This window comes from Anoplophora glabripennis, unplaced genomic scaffold (genome assembly GCF_000390285.2).
Source record: "Anoplophora glabripennis isolate ALB-LARVAE unplaced genomic scaffold, Agla_2.0 scaffold1447, whole genome shotgun sequence".
Classification (NCBI taxonomy): Eukaryota; Metazoa; Arthropoda; class Insecta; order Coleoptera; family Cerambycidae; genus Anoplophora; species Anoplophora glabripennis.
This window is the reverse complement of record NW_019419736.1, coordinates 39,889-49,889: the sequence shown is the minus strand read 5'-3', so window position 1 is coordinate 49,889 and position 10,001 is coordinate 39,889. Positions and strand designations below refer to the sequence as shown.

At 30.3% G+C, this 10,001-nt stretch overlaps 1 protein-coding gene across 1 annotated transcript in view; it reads left to right on the top strand.

Annotated features, from left to right (window-relative positions):
• The first annotated feature begins 354 nt into the window (after positions 1-354).
• The window catches only part of LOC108915293 (endocuticle structural glycoprotein SgAbd-2-like), a 16,341-nt gene continuing 6,694 nt past the window's right edge, over positions 355-10,001 (top strand). The window contains exons 1-2 of the mRNA XM_018721282.2: positions 355-383; positions 444-589. Of these exons, the coding sequence (XP_018576798.1) occupies positions 363-383; positions 444-589 (167 nt within the window). The 5' untranslated portion in view covers positions 355-362. The remainder of the gene's footprint in view (positions 384-443; positions 590-10,001) is intronic.

Genomic DNA, 10,001 nt, shown 5'->3' with positions numbered 1-10,001 from the left:
CTGCACACACATTTGTGTGTTAAAATTTTGTTATGTCTTATATTATCTATTACTCTCATAAATATTAAAAAATAGTATACGAATATATTATTTTTTAAATAATCACTAATAGGGCCACTAATTTCAGTCAATGCAGACTTTATATCAAATATTTGTTTTTTATGACATTATTTGCCTAGATACATAAAAAGTGACAGCGGTCAAGAGTGAACATCGGCTATTAAATGGAAACTAGCATCTTATTTCTAAACAACATATGGTTCAAGAAATTTTTCAAACGTGAAATTTTGTGGAAGAGGATAATGTATAAAACGAATCAGTGTCTTGAAAGAAAGCATAACACGTGTTAAATCCATTCAGTCATGAAACTCTTAATTAACCAAGTAAGTTTTATATATATCGAAATATTAATATTATTTACTAAATTTTATATTATACTTCAGATACTCTCTTTACTTGTTATAAAAATAGTAAGTTCTACTGACGTTCCGGAGCACCACGATATTCAATACAGGGAACATGTTAAGAAACCAGTTATACCCATTTTAAAACATAACTTTGAACAGCATAATGAAGGATATCAGTATAGGTGAGTATTTAGTTGTTTAAGTAGGTAGGTTATTGCATTTACATCATCTATAAAAAATACATTGATAACCGTTAAGAATATTCAAATTAAGGTGTATATCAAAAATTATCTAGATCTGAGAATGTAACATTCATCTATATAATTATCATAATTTTTAATGAATAAAACATATGGCGGCTCACAACTTTGTTACATTTTATATATTTATAGTTTATGTCAATGAACTAGAGAGTTCGACTTTTAAGCGATATATATTTTTTGAATACAAGTGAAATCTTTTCAGCTCTATAACATTATACTCTCGGTCATATGGTACTAATCGAAATTAATGTTTATTTAAATTTTTATGAAAACTTCCACTGATTTTTATCTCTTTGGTGTAAAAAAACGATAATCAAAGAATACGGCTGTGTAAGAGTTTGTGTGGTTCGAAATATATAAAGTTTGTAATCGCCATGTTTATTTTAATTAATTTATTTTTAAGAATATTCATTTAATTTCTCACTCAGATTCTCATACCTTTCGATGAATTAGCTGAGTTGGTGCAAGAATTTTATTAAAGAATAATGGCTATTTATACATTTCTCATGTACTATTTTATTATTTAGTTATTAGTTATGGCATTTTAATTTTTTTTATTGGTTTGGTTTATATACATATTTATTATATATATTTGGTTTGAATAAACAAGTACAAAAATGTTAATTTAATTTTCAATTAGATTTTTGCAACTTTCAATCAGATGAGTTGGTGCAAGAATTTTATTAAAGAATATTGGCTATTTATAAATTTCTCAGGTACCATTTAATTATTTAGTTATGATATTTTTTAATTTTTTTTATTGGTTTCGTTTACATATTTATTTTATATATTTGGTTTAAATAAATAAGTACAAAAATATTAATTTAATTTTTAATCAGATTTTTTAAACTTCCAATGATATTTTTTTTAGTTTAAAATAAAATTCCAATAATATTGACTTTTTCAGAATTACTAACTATTCTAATTATTCTTTACGTTCAGTATACGAAAAAAAATTTTAAAATGAAAATTGTGGGTAATAATCATGCCATAAGGGTCTTTAACTACCATAAGTTTCATCAAAATCGGTTATAAATAGGGATAGTTTTGTAACTACTCTGAAATTTTTCGATTTTTTTTTATTCTTTTGAATTATCAAGCAAATAATATTATTTTTTAATGAATTGGACTTTTTTGAAGAAAAATGTAGCTACTTTTTTTCGAATTCTGCGTAGTTTAGTCAGAAATAATTATTTTTTAAATAGTGTTTGTCTCAGAACAGTAACTTTTTTTAACATTTTCACATAGCAGGCATCTTTTATAGTGACAGTTTCATTGTAATGATACTAATAATTGTCACTTTTGCGTGCTATGATTTAAATTGTTATGTTTTATTATTTTCTTAGTTGTGATTTTTGTGCTCAACTTCGCATTTCATTCGATTTTTTTACAACCATGAACCATCATGCTTTTACCGTCAATATGCCAATACTCTTTTTGAGTCGCCAGATTATTTCTATTACAGAAACCATAAATAAAATGCATATCGGTATATTCACGGTTAGTATAAGCATGATGGTTCATAGTTGTAAAAAAATCGAATGAAATGCACAGTTGAGCACAAACATCACAACTAAGAAAATAAAGAAACATAAGAATTTAAATCATAGCACGTGACAATCATTAGTATCATTACAATGAACAATGAAACTGTTACTATAAAAGATGCTTACTATGTGAAAATGTGAAAAAAAGTTACTATTCTGAGCCATACATTATTTAAAAAATAATTATTTCTGACTAAGCTACGCAAAATTCGAAAAAACTAAGTAGACATTTTTTCTTCAAACAAGTATATATAATTCATTAAAAATTAACATTATTTGCTTGATAATTCAAAAGAATAAAAAAATTTAGAAAAATTTCTGTTAAGAGTAGTTACAAAACTATCCTTATGTATAACCGATTTTGATGAAACTTATGGTAGTTAAAGACCCTTATGGTATAATTATTACCTACAATTTCCATTCCGTTATCTTAATGAAGAAAGTTATTTTAAAAAATATCCAAATGATAAGGAGGGCCATATCTCTTTAAAACTTTATGGCGCTTCCGTTTATACCGGAAGTCGACATTAATTTTCTTATTTTAAATATTATTTTTTTTTATTTTAAATAGGTCACCTTATTAAATATTCCTTGTGCCTACGAGTTACAGATTCTGAGATATCAATTTTTAAACAAAAAATTTGACAGATACAAGGGTCAGCGGAGATTCTAGTAACTCTTTTCAGGAGCGTGATATCAAGTGGATTTTTGGTACCTGTAAATGGCATAGATAACACTAAATTATGGTATACCAACAAATTAAAATATTTAATACTAATCATACTAATAAAAATAATAGGTGTTTAATTTTTGCTGTTATATTTTGATAACTTCAAACAACTATAGCTGTGTTAACTTAAATGGGACACCTTGTATTTTTTTACTCTGTCGTATGCAGAAGACCTTCACGAAATACATGAAGGCAATTAGTAGACAATCTTAAAAGCTTACGCTATGTAAAACTTATACAGAATTAAAAAATATATATGTACCTATTGTTTATGATGAAAATATGGAAATAGCTGTAGTAAGTTTATTTGCTACATTTTCAGTCATAACTCCTTACTAATACTAAACTAACAAAAACTCATATAATGGGACAACTGTCAAGTTATTTTAATTATTGTTTTTAGAGTGTTTTTGGTCATGGCCTATTTGATAATAGGTCTGCTACGAGAAAAACTGCTCAAAAAATAGAGAATTGCAAATATCTCTAAAAGTAGTAACGGTAACCCTAACATTGCTTATACATATAGCTTGAAAGGCAATTTCAATCTGCATACGACAGAGTAAAAAAATACAGGATGCTTCACTTAAGTTAATAACGTTATGGCTGTTTGAAGTTATCAGAATGTAACAGCAAAAATGAAACACGTAGTATTAAATGTTTTAATTTGTTGGTATACCATAATTTAGTGTTACCTATGCCCTTTACAAGTAGGTACCAAAAATCCATTTGATACCACTCTCCTGAAAAGAGTTACTAGCATTTCCGCGGATCCTTGCATCTGTCAATTTTTTTCTTTAAAAATCAATATCTCAAAATCTATAACTCCTGGGTATAGGGATTATTTAATAAAATGACTCTCAAATTTCACGTAGAATCCTAAAATGCAATAATATATAGGTATTCCATTTAAAATAAGAAAGTTAATGTCGACTTCTGGTATAACCGGAAGTGACATACATTTTTAAATATTTTAGCTGTATTGGCCCTACTACCTTTGCTAGGTTGTCAAATTTTCAGATTTATCGGATCAGTACTTTTCGAAATATTGGTAGTGGCGATTCCTGGTGTACTGTATATGATACTTACTTATCTTTAACACCCTTCGGAATATTACGTATTTATCATTAATTGTTTTTAAAACGAGTATGTTATACAACATTAAATAAATTTATATATTATTATTTTATATTTCGCCATCCTCGTTTAATGTTGTTACTTATTAGTTTTTTAATTGTTTTAATCATTTCTAAGGTAATAATATATAATACGTAAAATTATATTAAAATATGTAAAATTTCGAAAACCGTTAAGCTCGAAAGCAAAACTAAGTATCATAACATGACAGTTTCTAAAATTGTTTACGGATCAACAGTGTTCTATAAAAACAAAAAACATGTTAGGCCTATACCTCGGAAAAGCTATTGTTGAGACTTCTTTAGTTAAAAAACAGAAGTGCGTGGCACCCTTTACTTGTGGTTCGTGTGTGGACGAACAGATGGCGCGAACTGTGTATAAGTGCATGAAAAGGGAGGACGAACATGAAAAAGGGAGTGTCCACCCTAGAAAAAGGATATACTATAAAATCATTTTTCTATGCAGTCCACTGTAGAATATACATGTATTTTTGCAAACGTTGTAAAGTAGCAAATAAAAGCATTACACCAGCCCAATTTTCAAGTGTTATCAATTCAAAACAGCTATAATCAATTGTCTTTACGGAATAAGTGTCAGACAATTACTAAACTTAATTAAAAAGTCTCTACAATTTATATTCTTAACTTTTTTTATCTCCAACAATAACGATGAAAAGTATGGGAGCAATTCTGGCGTGACGGCCCTGTAAAAATTGTTAGCAAAAGTAACTTCAAACAGTACTATTTTTATAAATATATACGTACACATTGTGTGGGGTGTCGTTTTTATCCCCTGAATACGAATCTGAAATTCTTTTTTTTATCAAATAAATAGTTGAGTTATAATTACTTTTTCAAAATACGCTTACATTCTTGTGAACGCCTCCACTAGGCGGCGTAAACCGGGGCACCCGGAGTTAGCATGTTAAGTTGTATTCCTGCACTAACAGAGTTGCCAATTGTTTTTAAATCAACCAACATTGTACGAATTTATAATACAAAATAATTTGTATCTGCTCCCACTATAGCAAATAGACTATTAATACGTTGCTTTTAAACAGGTAAGTGGATTTTACCGTAGAAGTGGAAGCTGCTATGGACAACGGAAGGTAAGTGAGGTAACTTACCTCCCTAGGAAAAAAGCGATTTCGAATTATAAATGTATATTTTATGAACAAATAAATAGAGATATTTGATGAACATTAAATTTTATTAATTATTATGAAGGAATATTTATAGCAGTTGTACAGATATTACATTTAGTAACATTTATAAAATCTGGATAATTATTCCCCTCGCGTTTACTAATTGTCACATTTTTCTGAACATTATTTGATCGCCCATTTCAGTCACCGGATGCTCAATATTATCTGACTGATCCATTATAACAGCATGATGCGACGTACTACTAGAACCTGGAGTTGAAGTGTCATTATAAAAAATCCTGTTGGCTATTTCGTTTTTGTTACTTAAACTGTCAGCAGCATAACTTTCTGCAATTGTGGCCGATTTTCACCCACCATGTCTCTTGATTGCTAATACATCAACTCCTGTATAAGCCAGTAACGTTGTCGATGTTCTTCGGAATTAATGGTCTGTATAAGTTTCAGGATGTGCAATCTTATTAGGAATCATAGAAAGGGTATCCTTGTCGACTGGTTGGTTGTAACATCTACCTGCTTGATAGCGCATACAAAACCCAGAAGTAATTGTAACCGTCCGTGATACACCACTTTTAGAATCTAGAATTGTAACTACAATGTCATCGAAATTTTTTAAATTGACGCTGTCCAAAGTAAGTTTGCATAACTCATCAAAACGGCTCCTGCAATGCCTAAGACCATCACTACCTTCATTAGCAAATATGTGTTATCGGTTGTCTGAACGAGAAAATCGTTGATTTGTTCTCTTGTAAAAACGTTTGACTTTTTAGGTGTATAGCCGTCTGTCTTGCGTTTCAAAAATGCTCTCAGTTGGATTATTTTGATATATCCACTTTCTCCTATATGAAAATAGTTGACTTAATCATTGCGTATTCACTCCACAAAACTCGCCAGTGACTTTAAAGTTCTTGACTTCTCCATGAATATATGCTAGCAGTGACATTTCAGAAACACCAGTATTTTTGTTCTGGCACTATTCTTTGAAATTTCTATATGCTCGTCCGTAGCGCACTTTCGATTTCTGGGGCAATAAAAATTCGCAGGCAGCATTTGCTGTATTTTCTATTTGAAAATCACTCATTTAGAAATAATAATTCAAAACCAGTAAAATTGCAACTTTTATGTAGCTTTGTTTATAAACACTTTAGAAACGACAAAATCCAAACAACCAAGGCGTCTTTGCAAGATTTCGAATAATGTCAAAATAAATTGATTAAGAAGTGTCAAAAAATAAAACCTAATATTTATTTCATAAACCATAAAGAACTGTGAGAGCAGCAGTTAAGTATAATTTACAAGTCTCGGAGTCTATCGCCAGCCGTCGCTCCGCTCGGGCGCAAAATCATCCTCAACTGGTAAATAATACTTACCTCCTTTATGGTGTAAGTAACTTTTCTCCTCCCGTTACAAAACTATGACATTTTTTTACTGTCAGAAGTCTCTAAGGTTGACATTTTCCTTACTGACAATGAGAAAGCAAATGGTATCTTAACAACAAAAGTATTCACTTTTAATCCTAAGAGCTAGTTTTAATTTTAACAATATTTACAATAATTTTTGTTTTTCCACATTAATATTAAATACACAGTTTAAACAAGTAGGTATTAAAATTAAATAAACCACTGAAACTGCCACTACCCTCATTCTTGGAGTAATTCTCAAAGCAGTCCAATACGTTTTAATTAATAGCTATATTATTTATTTTCAGATGTTGTGAAATCAGAAATGACAACGGTGTTTGGTTTATCATTACCACTATCAACTTTCAGTACTCTGTCCCCAATATTTTCTTTATTCAAAAGCGAGTCTTCAATGTAGCTCTCCGCCACAGTGCTCGATCTCCATTCTCCGTGTCTTTTAAGACAAGTGAGGTCACCACCGCCGTCCACTAAAAGGGTAGCAGAAGTTCGTCGTAATGCGTGTCCACTGCACTCTTCTTTCCAGTTATCTAGCTTAAAAATGTTTGCCACTTCTTGCGAGACGGTACTGATTTTATGAATATCGACCACCATTCGATAACAATTTCCACTAACATATCTAAGAAATAATCGACGTTATACCAATCCGGATGGACATATTTTCGATAAAAACTGTCTCTCAGAACAGTAAAAGAACGTGGTCTCTTGGTTTTGGTATTGGGAATTTTTATAATTAAGGCGGATTTCACATCTTCAACATTATCAACAATTAATTCATCAGAACGGCATGCGCCTGCAACAGCCAATACGACCTATAAAGAAGCTTTTTAAAAATGTTGTTGTTTTATTTTTAAAACGTTTACCTTCATCATCAAATGTAAATTATCAGGTGCATTATTAAAAAAGTAATCAACTTGCTACTTTGTAAATACATATCCTTAATTTTGTACATTGAGAAAAGCGCGTAACTTTGAATATTTGCTTATATCAATCCCCTTCTTTATATCGAGTTGACCGCAACATTGAATATTGTGACCAAAGCGTTGACGGCTTCATTTTATTTGCTAAGTGTGAGAAATACACCATTAATACATCTTCTGAATAAAACTCAATGTTTTTTCTTTGTACCAATGCATAAAACGTTGGTAGACACATTCATAAATTTCTCGAGATTTCTTTGGGAAAAGATTCAAAGAAAGCTCTTTCGCACACTCCAGTATCTTCTCAGGTACACCTAAATCTTCATTAGATCCCATTTTTACAGAGTTTTCAGCATATTTCACCACAAACAATCAGAAATGAACTCAATCAGCAATATGGCGGCTAATGTTTGACTACATAGACATATCCTACTTATCTACTTTATTTTATTATCCAAATTTTGTTTGAATAATTTCGAAGCACAAATTAATAATTAAATGGGGATTTCGGTTGGATGTTTTATTCGCATTAAAAGTGTCTTTTTTGTCTTGCAATTTTGCATCCGCTCGGCTAGCAAATGCAAAATTTGTTCGCCACAAAAGTAGCACTTTTAATCCTACTAATATTAATAATACTAATTAATATACTATTAGTAGTAATAATTGCTTTTCTGTCACAACAACGTGTTATTTTAAAGTCATCATATTTTTTTTATGTCAATGTGGACGAATTAACCAATATTGGTATGTCTATACGTTACTAATTGTAAATAAAACTAATCTAATTGATATGAAATATTTTTTATATCGTTTTTACAAACAGTTATTATTATTTCTTTAAGTATATATTTAATTTGTGTATCAGTGCGAATAGCCTCCGACATCGACCTAGTTTAACTGGACTATGCTACTGTCGCTGTCACAGTTTAAATTTAAGAAGAATCCCATCATGTCACGGACACTTCTGAAGGGCAAGGCGGAGGTTAACCACAGCTGTACTGTTGGAATGCCATGCCTCCACGTTTGAGAGGCGATTACTGAAAATTGATTTCGCACCTGGTATTATGACGGGACGCTAAATGAGTTTGTTACATTTTTATTTTAGTTTTGGTCTTTATCGTTTTACGAGAGGAAGTTTGTAATGTGCCTTTTTGTGGTGTAAGTGTATAATCTTACAAACTGATTTACTTTAGTGTTTAGTGACGGTACAGTGTATTTTTGTGTTTCAAGTTTTTGTATTATATTATGAAAAAGCATGTATATGAATCAAGAAACATATATGGTTAGAGCCTCCTTTGTGCCTGGAAAAAACAGAAAACGATATCGAATTATCTCGACCGTCAAGTACCCAATAAGAAAATGTTTGTAAGGTTGGTTCAACATTTATGAGGTTATGGGAGCAGAGAATGGGACATTTGGAAACATAAATTTTAAACGCTGTAGAAGAGGATTTTAATATCAGTACTCGAAGATTAGCCACAAGATTTCAAGTATTTCATATGCCATAAAAATGAGGTTACTATAAACGAGTTGTAAAGCTTCTTTTTTTGTTACTGGTTATGCGAAACGCTGTTTATTTTTGTTTTACATATGCGAATAAGTATAAGTTTATCTTTGTTGTGACGAGAAAATGTTCGGACACAGTAGAATCGATACAGCGTGTTTTTTCTTAGTGGGTGTTTTGATTGTTTTTATAGGTGATCCATTAATTTTCATGAGATGCATGACTTTATGAAAGCAAAATGTCTATATTTACCACATATTCATTATTTGTAACCTTTTTAAAAGGCAAGACTCACATATCTGCCTAAGAATGAGTCCAGTGCAGTTAAAGGCTGCAAATTTAATTTTCACCATAGAATAGCAACTCGGTCTTCCAATGTTATTCATACTAAATATAAAGTCATTTTAAATAAGAAGTCCGTCATTTGTGACAGGACACATTACGGCATTCCGATGAACCGAAATTGATCGTAAACGTTCAAAATTAAAACAATTTTATAAGACGTTGGAAATTGATGTTGTACTCGTAATTTGTCATTTATGTGTATCGTTTACTTTTCTACCTGTAAATTTTTAATAATTTAGTGCTCATGGTGAAACATAGTAACACAATATAACACAATATAACTACATATTATAGTGTACCTATCTACATACACTGTGACAAAGTTTTCATAACCATATGTCACTTTCACTTGTGGTACACATTACTTTTAACAAATAGGTTTGGCGTAGTCCTAATAATTTTTTCACTGCATTTTTACAACAAATTAATCTGCTCGCAGTTTATAATAATAATAATAATAATAATAATAATAATAATAATCATGATGATGATGATGATGATGATGATGATGATGATGATGATGATGATGATGATGATGATGATGATGATGATGATGATGATGATGATGATA